At 44.6% G+C, this 22,247-nt stretch overlaps 1 protein-coding gene across 3 annotated transcripts in view; it reads right to left on the reverse strand.

Annotated features, from left to right (window-relative positions):
- Positions 1-3,447: 3,447 nt before the first annotated feature.
- Positions 3,448-22,247, reverse strand: part of LOC148480494 (leucine-rich repeat and fibronectin type III domain-containing protein 1-like protein) — a 535,141-nt gene continuing 516,341 nt past the window's right edge. For 2 of the 3 annotated variants that reach the window (XM_088454316.1, XM_088454315.1), the window contains one exon: positions 3,448-4,402. In XM_088454316.1, the coding sequence (XP_088310442.1) occupies positions 3,883-4,402 (520 nt within the window). In that variant the 3' untranslated portion in view covers positions 3,448-3,882. The remainder of the gene's footprint in view (positions 4,403-22,247) is intronic. The other variant, XR_015871977.1, reaches the window with a different exon arrangement.

The raw sequence follows: 22,247 nt of genomic DNA on the forward strand, positions 1-22,247 counted from the left end.
CATCATTGCTCCGGTGAGGGGACAACTGCTCCGAAAAGCAGCTGTGCCCGTGGTTAGTATCGCAGGTACTTCTGTAGCTGCGTTACTTACCTGCTCCCCGTCGGTAGTGAGGAGGCGGAGGGATGATGAATGGCCCATAACTTAAATATGCGGAAACTTAACATTTCCGTATGGTTACTGGGCCATTTATCATTTGAAGAATAGGCCCCATGCAGTGGTGGACTTTACTTAGGGGCTGCAGGTAAAATCCACAGTAAAATCCCAGTAAAATCGACCACCCCCAGTGAAGTTAACCAGTGACTTCTGGGTATCTTCTCTCTCTGGCAGTGGCCACCGCGGCCATTTCCCTGGTGATTCGCATATGCGTAGTAGAAATGTCCCGGGAATGCGGCTCGGGCGCCATGCTCCCAGACACCTGCGGGTGCGCAGTAGACTCTGGCACAGAGGAGGGGGCCTGATCGGAGCCTACACACGGGTCCTCTTCTCTGTTAAAGCGGCTCTAGCTACCTGTTAATGAAAAGCCAGACAGGTTTATGATTTGCCTGGCTTTTGATTTTGAAAGGCCCTGGGACTGCCAGTCCAGCCCGCGATTAGCATTCAGAGCAATTATTAATAGGAAGCCACTCCCCCTGCCTTTCCGTCAGCCTTACCTGACTTCTAGGCAGTGGCGTAACTAGGGTATTTGGAGCCCAGGGCAAATTTGAAAAGGGAGGCCCCCCCCGCCGATGTGCGCGCGCCTTCGGCGCTCCCGGCAATAAATCAGCGTGGTCACTTAAAAATGGGGCGTGTCAACATGACACACCCCTTTATTTTCACACTGAACATTCCTATCCATATACACCTTAACCCCAGTAGTACCCCTTATATAGTACCCCCAGTATGCAGTTGTGGTCCCTCTTATGCAGGCCCATAGTAGTGCCCCTTATACAGTATCCCCAGTAGAGGTCCCCCTTATACAGCCCCCAATTAGTTCTCCTTACTCAGTACCCCCAGTAGTGGACCCCCCATATGCAGTGCCCCATGTAGTGTTCCCCCTTATGCAGTGCCCCCAGTAGCAGTCCCCACAATGCAGTGCGCCCAGTAGCGGTATCCCCTTATGCAGTGCCCTTTTTATGGTGCCCCCAGTAGTAGTCCCCCCCCCTATGCAGTGCCCTTTATATAGTGCCCCCAGCAGTAGTCCCCCCCCCATGCAGTTTTCCCAGTAGTGGCCCCCTTATGCAGGCACCCAGTAGTGATCCCCCCTATCCAGTGCCCCCTGTAGTGGCCCTTCCTATTATTGCCCCCAGTAGTGGTCCCCCGAGTGCAGTGCCTCTAGTAGTAGGCCCTTTTTATAATGCCCCCAGCATTATGGGACAGACGTCATGACGTCTGTCCCATTACCAACTGCAGGAGCCGGACGGAAGCCCTGCTCTTGCAGTGGGTGCTGCAGCAGTCAATGAGAGTCTATCTGACTCTCATTGGCTGCTGTTTAACACACGCATCGCTGCCAGCGCTGGCGGCGATGCGTGTGTTAAGCACAGCCTGAGCCCGCCTCCTAGCGCTATTGGGCAAGCGCTCAGGGGAAGGGAACAGGCTCAGGTGTGCAGCACAGGACCAGTGCTGGAAGCCTAGCGCCGATCCTGTGTAAATGTGTAGCGCTGACTGCACTCATTGCGGTCGGGCGCTACACTGGCTAACTAGGGTGGGCGGGCCGGTACCGTGGCCGACGGTGCCCCCCACGCTTCCGGTCCAACGGTGCCCAGGGCACGCACCCCGCTCGCCCTGCCCTAGTTACGCCACTGCTTCTAGGGGCTGCAGCCGATGCAGTGCATATAGAAGCCAGTATTTGTGTGCATGCACCAGTCACGGCTCCTACCAGATCCTTTGTGGCACCTGGCATGCCCTGCAACAGTCTGGACATCTGGCCGAACTGCAGTGGAGGTAGCCCCCATCACGGCTTATGGTAAGAGCTAACATAGGCCCTCATTCAGAGCCGTACGCTCTGAGCAGAGCGCACGCTCTGAATGAGGGCCGGGCTCCATTTTCATGGAGCGTCCTCCTGGACGCTCGTATAGCTGTGGGTCACCACCCACAGGCTATACGAGCGTGCATTGTGATGGTCGCGATGGTCGAGACCATCGCGACCAACGAATTTGCGAGCCGGAGCCTGCGGTTGAGGTTTTCAACCGCAAGCTCCGGAGTGATTTTGGCTCTATCAGAGCCAAAATCACTCCCACTGACATCACTAGTGATGTCAGTGGGCCGGCTTCTGACGGGAGGCACGCCCACCAAAGGGGGCGTGCTGTCAATCAACATTGACAGCACGCCCCCTTTGATCGGACACAATGAGCGAAGGACTTTCCTTCGCTCGTCGCGTCTGGCGCATGCGCACGACGGAGCTCCCTCCGTCGTGCGCATGCTCAGTCCATAACATCGACCCACTTGCGAGCGGACAGCCGCTCGCGAGTGGGTCTGAATCAGACCCATAGTCTTAAGATTTTTAATTTAGAAGAGAGAGGACACCTTATGATGTATGTTTCCTTCACTGTACTCTGGCAGACCTGGTCAATGATTCATTTCACTATCAGTCTCTTTGTCATATCACAGACATTATGGGCCAATTGTAATAGGGAGAGACTTTAGCAGTAACCTCTCACACTTTATAAATTCGACCCATGCAATAGAGTCCGAGAACATGGAAACTCTCATGTTTTTAGACTAAAAAAACTCTCCCGATTTATCATCCAGATGTTTTCCCATTTTAAAGATAAAACTAGACCAATGTGAGAGATTACTGCTAAACTCTCACATTCTCGAACCTCTCACCCTATTACATTTGGCCCTATTTCTCTTATCTTAAGGTGCCCACACACTGGACGATTTTAGGCACGATTTGCATGAAAACGACACATCGGAACGATACATCGTTTAAAAACACGTGCAAATCGTGCAGCTTCCAGGAACGATAACGATCCGATGCGCGGTCCTGCGGGTCGTATGTGGCATCCTCAGATCTTACCTACAGCAGGTAAGATCTGGCAATCTCGGTAACAAGATTAAGGTCGTTGGTCAGTTTATGCAAGATATCGTTTGTCCAGGACTGCCGGGGAGCGCAAGTGAAATCGTTAAGCACATTGCATCGTTTGCCAGCCGTCCAGTGTGTGGGCACCTTTAGAGAGAATAAATAGTGTGGTTTGGGGTGATGATTAGATTGTACAATGTTGTTTATGGATGAGAACCTGGTCCTTTATTGTACAGTGTGTATCAGGGATGTTAGATACTGTATTGTATAGTATGATTTGAGGTGAGTATCAGATCCTGCAATATACAGAGTGTTGTTAGGTTGAGGACTAGATGTTGGATTGTACATTGGGTTTTTGGGTGAGGATCACATCCAGTATTGTGTGGTGTCTTTTGGGGGTGAGGATTAGCCTCTATTGTCATGTGGTCTGTGGTGACATGTAATAATGAACAATGAGAAAAAGCGGATAAGACCCTTTAGAAGGATCATACTTTGTTTTGTTTTTTAATAAATCCTGAAGAGGCTAGTTCATGAAACGCAAATATAAAAGAACAAAAACATTTATTTTATGCTTCCTTCACTTTTGTGCCATTTGTTTAAAACCAATTATTTTAAATTAGTTTTTCTTTTTTTTGTAAAGCACACACCTTCTATTTAATCATAATGAACCAAAAATAGTTAAGAATGCAGGAACCATTTTACATATTAAAAAAATAGCTTTTTTGTTGTAACCATCTGATCTTAAAAATAGACAATAGGTGTGAAGCCGAAAATCCGACTCCTTGCATGAAAATGTTCTCAATGGTACCACAACGTCCAGTCTTTAGTGGATTGTCCTGTAAAAGAGGTGCCTAAGTCTGCGGTATTGGTATAAAGCTCTGCTAGTGAGACAGAACGTCATTTGTTATAAAGGTAGTGTCAGAAGGAGTCTGTTTTTCACCGTCCGGGGTGAGGTCAACCATGGTTCTGCCTCTGACGGACGTTCCTGAGATGTCCTGCATGACACTGTCTCTCCTCTCATTCAGTTTAGAGGAGATGCGTCCCATCGTGCCGCCCTGGCTACCATTGGTCTGCGAGCACACATTGGTGACCTTAGCAGGTTTATTTTTTGGGTGGTTATTGTACACTTTATACTTCATTAGCAAAATGAAAATGAAGACCAGAACCGAGGCCACAATGATGCCACCGATGATGATGATCATAGTTCCACCAAGAAATTGAGCGTGGAGCGATCTGCACTGCTTATATTCCTGCTCCGTCGTAAATTGAACACATCCAATGACTCGGGTGGCAGTTAGAGAGGTTATCCCATCGTCGTACACAGCCAGGACACACAAGTCATACATACGAGATGACACCAGGTCACTTAGGAAAAAAGATTTGCTAGACGATGGAATCATTCTGTAAAAAAAAGAAAAGAAAGAAAGATGGGATTAAATGACAACAGAAATCCTGGCACATTGCGGCAGGCACCCTTCACTCTTAACATCCATTTTTTGTTATACGGTTCTTTTAGATGATTTAAAAATAATGTATTAACTTGCATGTACCATACGGTAACTTTTACGAATATGTTGCCGTGTCGTTCTTATGTCAGTCTGCACATTTCAGCCATGCATTTATATAATCAGGCAGAGTTTTTCCTAGTTGCTTTGTGTTGTAATTTAGGGGAACTTCTATAAATGATCATAATGACAGGCTCTGTCTGGCTGAACAGAACAGAAGGAAGGTTTATCATCCCCCGGAAGTGTTGAGCAGGGATATGTAAAACCACCGGCAATTACTGTAGAGGCTCACGCCCCCCCCAAATCCCCCCCCCCCAACCCCCTTCTTTTCTAAAACCGCAATTGTATTTTCGTACAGTGCATTTATTCTGGTAAATCCACTATGCAAATACCCCTTTGTTTTCATTATAGATAGTGTCTTTTTATTTCTTTGTAGCATATGCAAATTATAGCCTCTATATGCTTCAGCTTCATTTTCCACTATGCTATATAATCAGCTGCCACCTTCACATTCTGTATCTAACAAATCAGCAGCTGCAAAATGCAAATTACATATCCACCCCCAATTCATCATAATCTGCAGCTGAAATCCCCAGGTAATTGTAATACACAACAATGTCATTGTTAGGATGTGTAATTCATTTTAAATATTCAGAGCCCCTGGTCAGAAAAAAAAAATCACCCACCGCCCAGATATCACCATGCACAACAATCACCTTATTAGCTATTCATCCGTTTTACCTCATTCATTATGATACGCTATATATTATACAACGGTATAAACACTCTCCATTCTTTGACCCCAATTTCTCAAATCTATTATAATATAAAGTAACCCCTTAGGGCTGGTGATGAAGAAATACTGTCAGTCATTAATGTAGCGGAGAAGACGTGGAGGCGCAGAATTTATATTTGCTGTATGTGTAAATGCGCCTATCTGACCTCCAGGCAGTGGCTGAGCTCTGGGGCACAATGATGCTGGACCCTCAACTCTGGAGGTCCCTCATACAGTAGGTCCTTCTGCTCACATGCAGGGGCAGATGTGTGCGGCGTTTCCCAGCTCAGACACTGCTTTACTGGGCATAGGCCGGTCCCCATAGATAAAACCAGAGCGGATGTTAACAGCTGAAACCCTACAATCCTGGGTTTGAAGCTGGAGATCTGTCTTGCCAATGTAATTTTGTTATATAATCTTTGCAAGAACAAGCTCTGATTGGGAAAATAGAGAATACTTCCTTACATGTCTTTGTAAGATGTGACCAATAGAAAATGGATTCATACAAGGGGATGTAGTTTGGAAGCCGACGGTCTAAATGCCGACCGCCGGCTTCCAAAATTTCTAATCCCGGCGTGGTACTAATGACAGGTGTCGAAAACTCGACGCCTGTAATTAACCAGACGCCGGAAGACCGATGCCCGGCATAACGAAAAGGTAAGCCGGCCGCAGGGGGGAGAGGGTTAGGTTTAGGGCTCCCGGGGGGAGTTTGGGTTAGGCACCCCCCGGGAAGGTTAGGTTTAGGCTAGGGGAAGGAGGGTTTAGGCACCCCCCGGGAGGGTTAGGGTAGGGGAAGGGGGGGTTAGGGATAGGCACCCCCGGGGGGACTTAGGTTTAGGCAGCGGGGAAGGGGGGGGTTAGGTTTAGGCACTTGGGGGGGGTTAGTGTTAGGCACTTACATGGGGGATTAGGGTTAGGCACTTGGGGGGGAGGTTAGGGTTAGGCACTCCTAAGGCAGGGTTAAGGTTAGGGGGGAATTAGGTTAGTGATACTTACCTTAGGGATGATCGGGATTTTCACCCTTGCCGAGCTGCCGCTGTCGGGATTTGAACCGCCAGCCATGCGTCCTGCGGTAATACCTACTACACCCTATACTAGTATGTGTGTATATATAATTGGTCCCTTAATTTAAAGAGGCAAAATCCAACGTTTACAGCTTATTAGAACTGGAAATTAGCTGTTTGGTTTAGGCTCTGATCTTCCCGTCAAGTGCAGATCTCAGAACGAGGCAAAATGTCAGCTTTCACAGACAAAGATGATGTTTTGTCTGTGAAAGATGATGTAATTTTCACGTCACAGTCACAGGTATATAAAATAAGCCTTTCCCAAATAACCTTAAACCAGAAGAGGTCATGTGATTTCAAATGAAACATTATCAAAAAAAAAAAAAGGTAAATGCAGGGTAACAGCTGGTCTGCAGCCAACCAACAGCGAGGTACAAGGTCATACAAGTCCAGGCACTCAGACTGGTCGGTGCTTTTAGGAAAACTGCCCGTTTCTTAAAATCTCTGCTGATGAGAAACTTCACCTCTATGACCTATATTGTAAAACGGTCTTTATACATGCTAGATGTTAAAATGGATGTACAATGTGAAAGTGTTTTTAAAACTTTGTCCAGCTCTGTATGTTGGAAGATTCCCGACCAAGTAGGCATTAATTTGCTTCTCACAAGGCATGTGGAGAAATTTGTAGTGAGCAGGATACCTTTTCTGCCTGTAAGAGGTTGTGCTAATACTTATCCAGAGTATTAGACCAGTCAGAGAACTAGTGTAAGGTTGGGCTTCATGTAACTTTAGTGTTTGTTAGTTGGGAATTTTATATTTCCTATGAGTTGTTTTATAGCGAGTGTATTTTTGGATGATGCACCCGTCAATCCTCTTATATTTGTAACGGGATGTAGTCAGCATCCCGGCATGCAGGATGTCGTCGACGGTCTGAATACCGGCGCCGAAATCTCAACAGGTCAGGATCCGGGCACCAGTATCCCAAAGGTAAGTATCAAGGTGTTAGGGGGAGGTTGGGGTTAGGCATTAGGAGGGTTAGGCACCGGGGAGGGAGTGTTAGGATTAGGGTACGGGGAGGGGGAGGTTAGGTTTAGGCACTAGGGGAGGAGGTTATGTTTATGCATCGGGGAGGGGGGTTTTAGGTTTAGGGTACGGAGAGGTTAGGCTTAGGCATCAGGGAGGGAGGATTAGGGTTAGGGTAGATATTAGGAAAATACTTGTGTTCCTTCTTATGGGTGTTTGCATTCTGGGTGTAGGGATGCTGCTGTCGGTATTCTAACCAGCGGCATCCCGACAACCAGGATTTCATACCCAACACTTTTGCCTACAGTCATGGTAAATGGGCAACACCATAAAATATATTCCAGCGCAGTAACTGGTAATGATTCTTTCTGTCATACCCAGGAGACAGCACACTGCTAGGTGTGCATGGAGCCATCCCCAGGGTATGACGGGACACGTCAGGAGTTCCCCAGGCTCTGATTGGGGAACGGCTGGAGGAAATTATCTTTATAAAGATCAGCACCCCTGTGAGTGAAATATGCAACTAGTTTATATTTTATCCTTTTTTTTTTTTTTTAGAAAAGCCATCGCTGCTTTTTAGAAATTTGTGGGCAGATGCTTGTTTGCCAAAGAAAGACCATTTACAATTACAATAATTAAGGAATAACCTGGCCAAGCAATACCAGGCTTAGATTGGAAGCTAAATCAGAACTATCCTGGTATGCATCAGGCTCAGGCATGAGATGAGTAAACACAGAACTACCTCCTACCTCCTGTCGTGCCTCGATTGTTTTGGTTACAGCCAATAGGATAACTGCTTTGGCACCATCAACCGTCAATTGTTACTGTCATAACTTGAATCACTGTAGACTTCACTTTAGAACTATCTCATCCCACCATGGAACATCTTGGGATCTTCTCTTGGTTGATTGTTGACATGTTTTCTACCCTGGTTCAATACAGGCCCTAGAATGGTAATAGCCATTTTTGACAATAGTCAGTGCATCCGTCTGGCGGTTCTGCATTAAAATGTAATTTCCCGGTGAAATATCTGCAAATGGGACACTGAGGCTAATTCTGCTATGGGAGCAAAGCAAATAAAGCAAGAAACATTGGCCCTCATTCAGAGCCGTACGCTATTTGCGGTCGTTCGTTTAAAAACAAGGGGTGGCTATTCAAATGATCCGTACGCACATTGCAGTCTGTTCACACCTCTAAGTCTGAACGAACGAGCAAAACATACGCTCGTTTATTTGTTAAAAACGCCCCCTGGCCGCATGCATCCTACGTCATGTCCGCTATTTATTAGATTAATCGAGTACATCGACCAGCGTATGAACTGCTCGCTATTCTTGTGGTTGGTGTTTGCTACCACAAATTTGCGTGCAGTTCTGGCTATAAAATAACCCAGTGACGTGGTCAATGACGCTGCTGTTTTAAATATACACACCCATAAAACGCCCGCTTTGACCTTTAAGCACGCCTGCGTTCGGATCTCCACTCCCCGTTTTCAAGCACCTTCCCCTGTTACCACCCACATACGCCTCATTCTGCCACTCAAAATAGCAGGCACTCGCTATATAGCGTACAAAGGATTTTCGGCCGCACTGACTGGTTCGCGCATGCGTACTAAAAAGCGTACGCATGCGCAGATGTGCAAACATCGCTCGGAACGAGCGTACTGCCGCTAACGAGCGGCTCTGAATGAGGGCCATTGTATCTGGAGCAAAGCATGTTGCAATGCAAGGGATGCAAATACATTTATTATTTTTGCATGCAGGGTAAATACTGGCTGCTGTTGTATGTAGCCCACACATGCTGGACAGCTTTCTTTTTACACTGCAATTTATATTTGAGTTAGGACCCACCCCTCCCATATCTAAATCTCTCTGCGCATTTTACATCTGCCCCACCTGCAGTGCAATGTGGTTTAAACATGGTGCAGTTACTTGCTCTTTTTTTGCTTTGCTCCCAACTCAGAATCCGCACCACTGTGTTAAAACTCTCCTCAAACCAGATACTACTAGGTCTTTGGTCACGTGTGACTTTCTTTGCTACAGCAACCCACTATCGAAAGGGCTGTGGAACGGCACATCCCAGCATGCCCTGCCACAGTTTTGCTATTAGGTCATGCTAAATCTGTAGCAGGGCATGCTGAGATGAGTAGTTCCACAGCAGCTGGAAAGTCAATTATGTTGAATACCCCTGCTGTATAGTTTATTGGTGAATACAGAGCAAGCTGCTATCCCAAAATACAAGATCACTTGGGATGCATATCTAGGCAGGCTACCCGAGGAAGATTCTTGGGTGCAATCCAATTAGCAGTCGGGTTTACCTCATGGTGAATACCACGCCGGCCAATTCAATAAGCGAGCTTTACCCGCGCGCTAATACCCAGAGATGGACTTTTACTAACAGCTTCAGGAGCTACAAGGAAAGATCCGTGAGAAAAGGCCCCCTCTTGGGTTTAACGCGCGATGAGGGAACCCATTGGTTCCACACCTTACGCGGAATCTATGGGTAAGCGTGCGTTGAGCCCCCGTTTACCTCGCAGGCAAAATGCTATTTAGTGGAAAAGTATTTTCCAACGCGGCGCAATCAAGTCGCTGTGGGAAATATCCGGCGGCTAATTGAATTCTCCCCTTGGTCTACCATAGGAGAAAGGGTGTCAAAATCCTCTCTTAAATCTCATCAATGATAAATCCTATAAAATGTAGGTGGTGCCTGGTTCCTTTTAGGTTACAGAAAACCTTCAACACTGCTATCTGACAGTGCTGGAGGGACTGCACTGCTGGGAGACAGGTGAATCACTAATCACATGTGGAGAATCTCCCCTAAAATACCCATATTGTGGGATAGTATTATTGATCTTCTCACCATCATTACCAAAGATCGCATTACTAAACACCCTTGGTCTTTCCTGTTGGGCCCTTGTTAGAACTAACTATACAAATTGTCAGTGCGACAAGATGTCTGCTAGCCAACCACTGGAAACGCCCAGATCCTCCCTCCTTGCAGCACGTCTGTAGTAAGGTTTTGCACCCTGCAGCAATGGAGAAAATCTCCACTTCTCTGAATAACATATCTCACATACTTACATAAATATGGTGCGATTGGTACTTGTACAACAGGTCACACTCTCAATCCGATCCCTCTCATGGAATTTCAGACCAACTTCTGTATTGTGTTACTTTGTACCAAATACTCTGGGTACACTACATACCATTCATACCTTAGTGCAGTGGTTCCCAAACTGGGTGCGGCGGGGCACTTGCCGGGGTGCCACGGATTGCTGGTCCAGGACCAAATTAAATTATGTATGGTCAATGTGATAGGCAAAACCAGTGCTGGGGGCTGCCGTTCATAAAATATGTGGACAAACCCTGTCCTCCACCACATAACTGAACCTAAGGATGACAAATAAGCATCATTTACTTAATTGAAATGTTTTTTTCTGTATTTCGCAATAAGAAACTTTTGGTCTAGGGGTGATGTGAAAAAAATGCTGATACTCTAGGACGCCGTGATTCAAGAAAGTTTGGGAACCACTGCTAGTGAGCATATTTACTAATTATAATTCCTCATTGCCGCTATCCGCAGCAATAAGAAATGATCTGCCGACCGGATGTATGATAGCTGACATGAAGGGACTAGTGCTCCGATAGGAGCCAGTAACTGCAATGTGCGATAGTGATTGCATTAGCCATTAGTTTCCTCTCCTTGTACTGTTTGTGAAATGTAGACTATTGGCTACAATGGCTAACACCATTTTAATATTGCATTGGCTGCCGGGTCCATGCTCCGAAATGCGTTGGTAAATTCGTCAAGAAAGCAGCCCCCCTCGGTTTCTATGGGGGCTGCTTTTACGGTCAAAAAAGGGGGGGATGTATCCCCTGTATATACATTCGGGGGGATACTTATTATTTGCGGAAATCCCGCAAATATAAATTTAAATTGATAATAGGCCCCTAAGAGAATAACCCTAGACGACCGATGTGAGCTTCAGCTTCCCGTTCCTATATGTTAGCGTGTTATATGTACACACATAACATGCTAACACAACTTGGTCAACTTGTATCAAATTGTCATGGAGATACTTGGTTCTTCAGGTAAGTTTACATCCTATTCATTGGCCAGAATGTACAATTGCTTTTCTCATTTCTGGCAGTCGCCGTTCTGATTTGTTTGAAAATAAAAAAATTACGTTTTTTTTTTTTTTTTTTTTTTAGAATGCCTCCAGCAAAAAAAGGGATCTTGACTCCTAAATAAAACACCAATAAAGTATCTTCTCATCTCCTTCCAGGCTGGCTGTACTTAATGCCTAAATGGGCATAAAGATAGTAGCCACCAATGTTAGTTTCCCCTCCCAGTCATTGGCATCTCAGCGATCCCTATAATTTCACCAGGGTACCTTCTTGTGATCTCCATAATTGAAGAGAGCATGTGTAAGCATTTCCCTATCCATTGATACATCTCCTCTAGACCGTTTCACTGTGTGTAACCAGAGCAACAGAACTACTGGCGGCACTGACTTTATTTCATGATGTTAAGTGCTCTCTGAAGGTTAAGGCTGCCTCTTTGGGGGTAAGGAAGGGATTGTATTCCTCAACATCTCTGCAGCCCACTCACCACTCACAGCACCCATTCACCTTTTGTAAGACGCTTTTGTGTTCTGAAAGTCTTTGGGAAAAAGTCTCAGATTGTTCATTTTATTTTATTCCCCATTGTCTGCTGAATGCTTCTTTCACTGCTGCCCTGTCTTAATCCACCTTTAGCACACAATGTGTAAATTAGGATCCCGCTGAGCAATTTCTCTTATTCTTTCACAAGACAAGTTTTTACCCTAAAGTTCGTTGCTATTTGTCACAAGAATACAGTTGACTATTTTTTTTTTATTTGCTTTTCTTCTATGGGAATAATAAGCTCTTTGATAAAATGTGTGTAAGTGTTTAACAGGAATGTGTTTTGTCTATATCTCCTAAAAGTATATTTGTGCATCTATAGATTTGGGCAAAATCCTTTCTCTTACATAATACATTGCCTTCATTCAATATTGTATAATTATTAGAGGTTCTTGTGGATGGCACAGGTAAAGCTTTTTTTTAAGGTGGTATTATTTGGGCTCTTCTCGACACCATATTTTCCATTCAGATATTGGCACTTTCCTTATATATGAACCATCAATGGTTGTGGCTTAACTGCACAGTCCAGTACCAGCATTAATGTACCGGAATTGGGTTAATTGTATAACGAACACATACACTTGGAGGCCTGATGCTTAATGGAGCATGCGCCTATTGCGAGAGTGTATATTGCTGTGCGCCTATTGGCAGAGAGTATATTGCATGTGCATTTGGCCCGGTACTGCCACTATACAGTTTAAGGCACCTAGTGCGCCCACACTTTGAGGTTGCCAATTCTGAGTTCACCTACCTAGGGGCATCAGGAAGGGTGGGCAGGTATAAATTACCCAGGCCCGGGCTTGTTGGAGGGGCCCCGGGTCCACCACCACCCCCTTATCTGTCAGCAGCTTCTCTCTCCAGCACACGCAGCTGTGTCTTGGGCTGCAGTGGGGCCAGGGAGTCTCCCCTGATAGCGCCCCCCCCTCAATCTGCCCCTGGCTGAGGCAAAAGTAACGGGACCCAGCCCAGCTGTCTACGGGCCTGCACCTGCCACAAAAATGAGGTAGGTCTCTGAGAGAAACATCCTTTTACTAAATCAGGGGTGAACCTTTCTTCTGTCGAGGGCCATTTTGATATATATAACATTATTCACAGGTCCGGTGCAGGTCTCGCCCCCTCCGCTTGATGTCACACAGGACGGGGACACAACTGGCGTTGAATACAGCAATGCACGGAGTATCCTGAGGATGCTCTGGGGAGCTGTAAGGGCAGCGGTGTGACCGTCTGAAGCGTCCTAAGGAAGCTCCAGGCGGCACTGCTGCATAGATTCTGGCTGCAGGTTTCCATTCTAGGCACCCAGCTAACCAAATGATGGTAGCAGAAAAAAGCTCAGAGGGGCAGACCGAATGATTCCGAGGGCCTTATATGGCCCCCGGGCCTGAGGTTCCCCATCCCTGATCTAAATGATGCTGGCCACGGATCTTCTCAGCCCCAGCTGCCACTATACCCACAGTTTGTTTTCCCCTGCTCCCGGGGCTTGCTACAATAGGACTGACATGTCTGGCATGTCAGGTGCTGCGATTCTGCCAGCAAGGCGCCCATCCACTGCTCTGTGCTCCTCTTCCTGCCCTTCCGGCTAGGTACAGAGTAGCATTTGCAGCTATTTGTGGACATTTTTTTAGTGCACATCTTATCTCACCCACAAGTCTGACTTTCGACTGTGTAATACTAGGGGGTCTGTCCGGGGTTGGAGTGTGTGTATGTGAGGGGATGAGGAGAGGGTAGTGGGGGGGGGGGGGAGCAGGGGAGGTATTGTGTAGCTTTGCCTCCAAACTTTGCTCCGCCACTGACTGTGCATGCTCTGGAACAGAGCGCACTCAAGTACAGGTAATGCAGAGCCCTAAGCATCTACACTTGCAGCAGAGGAGGTGGAACTAGGTTGTAATGGAGTATGCTCACATGATGTGAGGCGATCACATGACGCCTACGTCCACTCATGTGATGTCCTTTTTGGCTAGGGAACCCCCACTGCTGCCAATCCTCCAACCCAATAGTGTTAAATGATGCATGATGTATTACATGCTGTAAGTGTTCTGTTTCCAGGAGAGCAATACTGAGACCACATTCAATTCCAAAATTAAAAAAAGTGTGCCTGTATATATACATATAACTATACAAATAATATATATACAGTGGCATTCTCCTATATATGCAAATTAGCTGACCAACGCTTAAATGTTAATGTATTGTGCCCTGATGAAAATGTCACAAGAACATTGAAACGTCAGTCAGCCATTGCCCGTTTAATTTATTTTGCCGTGAGAGATCCTTCAAATGGATGGGGGATGCAATCTATCTAGAAAACGATTTTGCCAGAACGTAGGTACAAAATCTACTGTAGTACCCAACCAGTTTTGCCTGGTCTGTTCTGTGTACCAGTCACCAGAATGGGGCTCTGCTCTATAATCGGACCATAACAATTGGGCGTAATTTCTCCATTAGCTGTCATACAGAGGTCTGAGGAACTCAGTGAGGCCATGGTTGCAGGACAGTAGTCAGTCCACAGCCTACATTTTCCTAGGGGTGAGGGGGCTGAAGAAGAATATTTGAAACCAAGGGTGTCCATATCAGCTCCTTTGGATATTGGTAATGACCATTAAAAGCACCGGAGGCACCGGATTCTTCCGGTACCGGAATAATAGCCGACCTAGTGGCAATAAATATACGTATGTCCTGTTACATAGCTACAGTGTGGTTGGAGATAGGAATGGTGGTACTGGAGAAGAGCGTTATCTGGCAGTAGCGGAAGATTCATCCCTGTAACACGGGAAAGCAAATGAAAGACTTCCACAGATTCTGAATCACAGGACAGGACCAGAAAATATGGAGTAAAGTACCAACCTCACCGCAATTCCTCCAACAGAACAGAGAAAAGCGAGGCCAGAACTTATGGAGGCGACCTGGGGTAAGATATAGCCGATGGAGAATTTTAACAAGCATTTCCGATGGGTTAATGTACCTGGACATCTGGTATATATCTTTCTCCATTACTCATCTTACAAGGAAATATGCAATTCATTTTCCCATTTAGATTGAACCACTACTTTATTGTCCTCAAAGGAAAGCTCAGAAACTACAGAGGAGAGAGGTGAGAGAAGGACCAGGGACCCGACTCTAAGTGAATGAAACCAATGTCTCGCATGTAAGTACTTATAAAAGTCCTGTACAGGCACTCCATACTGAGAATGCAACTGGGCACATGATTTGAGACCAATATTCTTCACAAGTGACAATACCTAAATCTAGCCAGTTGGACAGGAATAGGTCTGGAATGAACTTAGACAGTGCTCTCAATGAGAGAGGAACTGAAGGGGGTACAGTATTCCCTGAAGCTTTTGCCATCCTGTCCGAGACAGACAAGAAGTCACAAGTACTCCTTAAAATAATGTAGGACTCTGGTCTTTGTCTAGGATCCAGCTGAGGAGGTCCTCCAGAGAAAGGGATGGGACAAGCATCTCTCAATATCCACCCAGGGTTTAGGAGTGGTGGAATTAAATCAGTCAGAACGTTGGGCTAATAGTAAAACTCTAATTTAGTGGCACGGAGATCATCCCTAACCTTAGATCTAAATATACGATCTCTAGAAAGTCTAGGGTGCTTCCCCTTCCACACAAAGGATGAGGGTACAGATTAAAATTGGTTTAGGAGTGAACAAGGGAGTAGGAATGGAATGTCCTGAAAGAGATATAGGAACTTTGGAAGTAGTATAATCTTGACAACCTACCTAATCACAAAATCTCATAGTTGACCGATAATTTAGTCAGTGTAATGAATTGTTTTAAAAGGATAGAGTAATTGCAATCAGTGATGTCTTGTAAGTCTGAGTGTATCCAAGTACCTAGATAACCTAAAGAGGAATCCTGCCAGATGTAGGGATATATACATTTAAGGGAAATTAGACATGTCTGATTTATACCCAATGCCAAGGCTTCAGAGTTCAGTTTATAATAGGAGGCTTCAACAAATCCCTGGAAGACTGTTTGGATGGCTTGCAAGGAAAGCTCAGGGTCAGTGACAAATAGCAGCACATCATCTGCAAAGAGACAAATTGATGTTGACAAATATGTTGACAGGACCCAACGAGATATCTGAGATCTAGCGGTGGGTTCTAATGCTTTTTAGCTAATGGTTCCAAGACCAATGCAAGTGTTAATGGATAGTGGGGACAACCCTGCCTAGTCTCTTTGGAAATATCAAATTTGTTGGATAAGAACACATTACTAAAAACTCATGCTGAGGGGATTTTATATAAGGTAAGAATCGCCCGAAGGAATGAACCCTCAAGACAGAGGCTGGCAAGGACCCTAGACATGTACAAGCAGTGCAATCGAACGCCTTCTCAGCATCCATTAAAAATATATTCATGGGCTTGGTGGAATAACAAGCTAGCAAATTGATTTGAATTGTCCAACCAAGATGATGATTTACTAAGCAAGGAAGGAGACCGTTAAGGGTCTATTTACTAAGCCTTGGATGGAGATAAAGTTAATGGAGATAAGGTACCAGCCAATCAGCTCCTAACAGTCATGTCTGTGTTTGAAAAATGACAATTAGGAGCTGGTTGGCTGGCACCTTTTCTCCGTGACTTTACCTCCATCCAAGGCTTAGCTAACAGACTTTGGGGTCTATTTACTAACAGCTAGCAAGTATCTTTATGTCAGAATTGAGAAGGGCTATAGGTTAATAGTTTTTGAGACGAGACTGGTTCTTGCCACGTTTATAGACACTGATAATCCTAGCCTCTAGGATGCCATCAGGAAAACCAGAATTCTTTGAGGCATTATTGTACAGATTAATAAGTATAAGCACCAAATCCAACTGGAAGTTAATATTAAAACTGATCATAAAGCCATCGGGGCCAGGTGCCTTATCCTTTTTTTTAAGATGGTAAAAGCATTCCGAACCCCAACACTGCTCTAGTCAGAGCAGAGGGCCTACCCTTAACAGGAGACAGTTTAGGGAGGGTAATTGAATTAAAAAATGAATTAATAGTTTGAACTGAGGGAAGGGGAATGGAGGAACCTTACTTAAAATTGTATAATTGTTTATAATAAGCTGCAATTTGGTTGACAATATGAAAGAGATTCAATACACACCCACCTTAACCATCCACTGGATGTTTAATACAATGAATTGCATTTTTGCCTGTTTATGTGCTAAGTTTACTCGCAGGGCCGGTGCTACCATTAGGCAATCTTAGGCAGCCGCCTAAGAGCGCCAGCCACTGGAGGGCGCCGCTGAGTCCACAACAAAAAAAATGAATGGCATAATTCATGGCTGAGTGGCATATAATGAATTTGTGGCAAAGCTGTGTGGGATATTATGAATTGGCGGCAGTGTTATGAGGTACATTATGATTTTGGTGCTCTGCTGTGTGTAATATTCTATATAGTATATTATGAATTTGGGACACCGCTATGTGGCATGTTATTTAACTAGGGAGACAGATGCGTTGCATATTATGAATTGGAGGGAGCAGGGGCGGTTGGTGAAATGTTGCCTAGGGCGCCCGGAAACCTTGCACCGGCCCTGTTTACTCGCTAATTTACCTAGAGTATAAAATTTTTGACTAAAGCAAACAATGGCACATTGAACATGCAGGGGGGACAGCGCGTTAAACTTCCTGCGCGTTTCATTTAAATTTGAGCTGGGAGTTGGAAGGCTCCTGTTTTGTTTTGTGCTTCTATATGGGTAACCTGTAATTCATATGCAACTAAGACTTTGTGGTTTTTATCTTGATTCTAGCAGCAGCCTGTATCTACATAAGGATCAGGAGCAATATTGAAATCCCCCATTACAAACAATCAACCCTTTATGACTTCACGTGCTCTAGCAGAAGCCTTGTGCAAGAATCTAATCTGATTTGAGTTGGAATGCGTATATTGAAACCAAAGTGACATACCTACTGCCTAACGTCCCTGCAAGTATCAAATAATGGCCATTTTTGTCCACAACCTTTTTATTTTAATTTGAAAAGAGCAATTAACAGTTTGTAGACTGGCCACACCATTGCGTCCCGCAGCCTGACCCTCCCGACTCACAGCTTAACCCTCACCCATCCCATCCCTTCCCGCAGCATAACTTTCCTCCTAACCCTAATACTTACCGCCGTCGGGATTCCGACAGTCGGAATGCCGCTGTCTGTATTGTGACCGTCAGCATCCTGACTGTCGGGTTACTGACTGCATCCCCTAAACATAACAACCAGTAAACAGAATAAACCAAGCAATATCAGAGTTAATTGATGCAACTAACTCCTATAAAAAGGAAGAAGAAATAGCATTATAGCAGTCTAAACCGCTTTTCACCCTATGAGAGGCAATTAGTAGAAAACACGGTGCCCAAAACATATATGGGGCAGGAATAAGATACCAGAGATCCCAGAACAGAGAATACACATGAACATTTGTCATGAACAGATTGCAGCATATATTTACTCTCTATAACAAGGTATAGTCTCCTAGAAAAAGAGCCATTGTGTAGAGAGCAAAAAAAGGTCACATCAGAAATAGGATGTATAAAAGTGCATCAAGGAGACATCCCAGAAAATGACCATTCCTGACGAATTGGAGCAGGAGCTGTAGAAGATGACAGAGACCAGTGTTGGATACAGATTCTGGTATGTCTCTAATTTTAATATTATTGCACCTGGTCCGATCTTCAAAATCATCCAGCTTGTCTTTAATGAAGGAGATCTCCCCTTGAATGGAGTTGTGGGAAGAAATCGGTCATTGTGTGAGGTGATCGGCTCTTCCATTTTACTCTCCAAATGGTCCATACGGAAACCCATATATGCAAGTTCTGATTTTGAAGCCTCCTGCTCAGCCACCGTGGGGGAGAAGGGGAGGACTGAAGACCCAGCCGACAGAAGGGAGGCCGAATGAGGGCGACCAGAGCCTGATGTTGATGCAGAGGCTGCTATCCCCAAGAAGTGAATACGAGGAGCACACTTAGTGGGTTTCTAGTTCTTCGGCGCCATCGTCAGGGGAGTGTCGCTCCAGAGGCTGAAGCCACCAATTAGGTAATATATCCTCAAAAATATGGAGAATTTCACAGGCTGCAACCGAGGTGGTTTAGGAGGAGTTGCTATAGCATTAGAAGATATGTAAGCACTGCAGCACAGATCAGAGTCCTGTTTGAAAATTTTGGAGAACATATTGCAGGACAAATTACATTGTACTACACAGTACACAAGATCAGCCACACGAGGGCATTGTTGTATCACAGGATCATACAATCGGCTCCAAACAACTTGTATATAAAAAGGTGCAGGTACTCAAATATATAGGAAATCTAATTTTCCCACCTCCCCTCAACAGAGGAATATAACAACTAGCTGACATATACTGGCAAAATGGCTGTGAAACTGCTTGCTCACCAGCTTTTTTCTACAAAATGGTGTCTATCCGTGCCTCTCTGTTATGTCTCCTTGTTTTCTGTGTAAATGATTAGCCTATGACAAAAGGTATAGTGTTTCCAGTCAAGCAAGTCTGCAGGTTGAGGTAACCGAGCCGGAGCCACGGAAAACCAAAAAAGAGCAGCAGTGCCAGCAGAGGTGATTAGGAGACAAGGGACAGGCAAGATGTCATTTGCAAGATGGTATCTGCAGCGTGTATGGCGAGAAGAAGAGAGATCCGTACGAGGTGCAGAAAAGCCAAGGAGGGCGAGTATATGAGGAGGTGTGAGGTGAATGGAGCTCTGATCAGTGGTAACTCCGCGGGAGCCAGGGACAGAGGCTGCGGTGAACCGGAGAGAAGTCCCGGCAGCAAGGATGTGCTCCAGGTCTTGGCAAGCCATAAGTACAGTTACCACCACGGATGGAATGAAGGGCCGTCTAATCACCCAAATCACCGGCCCTAAAGGCAGATGTTAAGGTGGCGGGATAGCTGCTAGCAGTAAGCACAGCGGGAGTGGGTTAGGCCCAGAGGTCTGTTTTACATAAAAGGCATAAAATGCCAGCCAATCAGCTCCTAACTGTCATCTCACAGGCTGTGTTTGAAAAATGACAGTTAGGAGCTGATTGGCTGGCACCTTATCACTTTTCACTCTGTCTCCTAACACTGCTTAGTAACCATAGACCCCATAAGCAGAATTGCCTCATCTCCAGAAATGTTTTTTATACCAGGCCTCCAGAATGGGCTCAGCCTGCACGACAATGAAGTGGTTGAATGTGATGATATATTACGCCATACACATTATTACATGAGAAATAGTAGTCTGTTGGACATACGGGAGCTTCAGTGTAAAAGTCTGTCAATAAGTATACATTACATTAGGACACATCATGGATCTCTGTCACCACATATACTGTACATCGTATTCCTCATGAGCTGCAGCTGAGTAATCTCATCACATGGAGGAGCAATTACACCAATCAGGCTTGATGCTAGAATTATGTCTTTTCTCTCTGATACTCAGAATCCTGGCACAGCGATAGACTTGCTGAGGATCCCCTAGCTATCGCAGCTTGTTTATGGGGTTCTGGGACTCTGAATTTAATTACAGGAGGTTAATGTGATTGAATCAAATGATATTCTATAAGCACTGTAGATTTAATATATTTGTTGTAGGGGCAGGTAATATATTATTGATTATTTAAGTTTAATAGAAATAGACCTAAGATAAATTCGGGCCTATAATTATGCAGAGCGACAATAAGGGAATAATTGCCATGAGCACATTTTTCAAACCCGTCAATGGAATTGTCTATCCACATTTGCAACTTGCAGTTTGTAGAAAGGATGACTCTCAGTGGGGTATAGTTACTATAGTGAGAGTTTTTAGAAATGGAGATGTTGCCCATAGCAACCAATCAGATTCTACTTAACATTTCACTAGCACCTTCTAGAAGATCAAAGCTGATTGGTTGCTATGGGCAACATCTCTACTTCTAAAAACCTCTCACTTTAGTAAATACACTCCTCAGTGTGTGAGGTTATGTTGGAATTGTAGCTGTAGGGACATTTACAAACAACAGTCTCAGGGATATATTTTCTAAAGGTTCGATTTTGACCTATTTAAAATCAATGAAAATCGATCAACATGGATGTTGTATTTCTGGGGCTAAATCACACATTCACTAACAATCCATTTTTGTTTCCTTTTAAGTATTAATAGACGTGTGACTTTGCCCCAGAAACACATCAATGTTGATTGATTATAAATTGATTAAAATCCACCTCTAGTAAATATACCCCACAACTATGAAATAACATTGGTAGAGGGTTTACATAACAATTACTTCATGTTGCCCAACAAATCACTGGATATAATTGCTCTCAGGACAAAATTGAAATGATATTATGACATTGAGGCATTTTACAGAATAATCAACACTAGTTTGTGGATTCTAAGGGCAGTGCTGGATTAAAACATAGGCAACATTCTGCTTTGTGTCCCCTTCTCACCTCCATTTGGTCAAATACAAAAACCATAAAAACTGGTTAGGCCAGGCATAGGCAACATGTAGCCCTTCAGCGGTTGTGGAACAACACATCCCAGCATGCCCTGCCTCAGTTTTGCCATTAGGGCATGCTAAAAATGTGTCAGCGCATGCCGGGATGTAATTCCACAGTAGCTGGAGTGCTGGACATTGCCGTTCCCTGGGCTAGGGTAATCTAGGCCACTCTGTGCCCACTGGGCCCTAGACGGGTGCCTAAAGTGCCTAATGGATGATCCAGCTCTGCTTAAAGGGTCTTACGCCTGTTCCCATATCCAAAACCCAAATTCTAGTGGTGAGGAACCTACCATTAAACATTTTGCATGCTCTACTACTGTCATCTAATACAACATGGGTGTAATCTGTACCTGGAAGAAGAATCAAATTCCAAAAATAGCTTGTCATGTCATTTTATGAACAAACACAATTAAAGTGTGGACACATGTAAATTCAAATGATTATTGCCATCTGAAAGCGTGATTAGCGGATATACTCAAAAGCATTCTCTAACTCCAACAGACCTGAAAAATGATCTTGAATTGTTATTTAATACTCCTTTTTACCACTTTATTTTTTACATTTTGCTTGTAGATATTATTTACTTGTTGAAGAGAGCAATTTATATAAATAAAGAAATATGTTGCTGATCCTGAAATGTGACAATATTGTTAAACAAATATTATAACTTTATTCATGGCATTTCAGCTCCATCTGTTACTAATTGAAACAAGTAGGATATTTTTAGAAGAATTCCTTTGTCACGCTGTTTCTATTAGAATAACAGTGCATTACTTATAATCATTTGACAGAAGTGTTACTGAAACTAAATGCATTAGTGT

This window comes from Taudactylus pleione, unplaced genomic scaffold, assembly GCF_031769625.1.
Source record: "Taudactylus pleione unplaced genomic scaffold, aTauple2 ptg000612l, whole genome shotgun sequence".
NCBI classification, from domain to species: domain Eukaryota; kingdom Metazoa; phylum Chordata; class Amphibia; order Anura; family Myobatrachidae; genus Taudactylus; species Taudactylus pleione.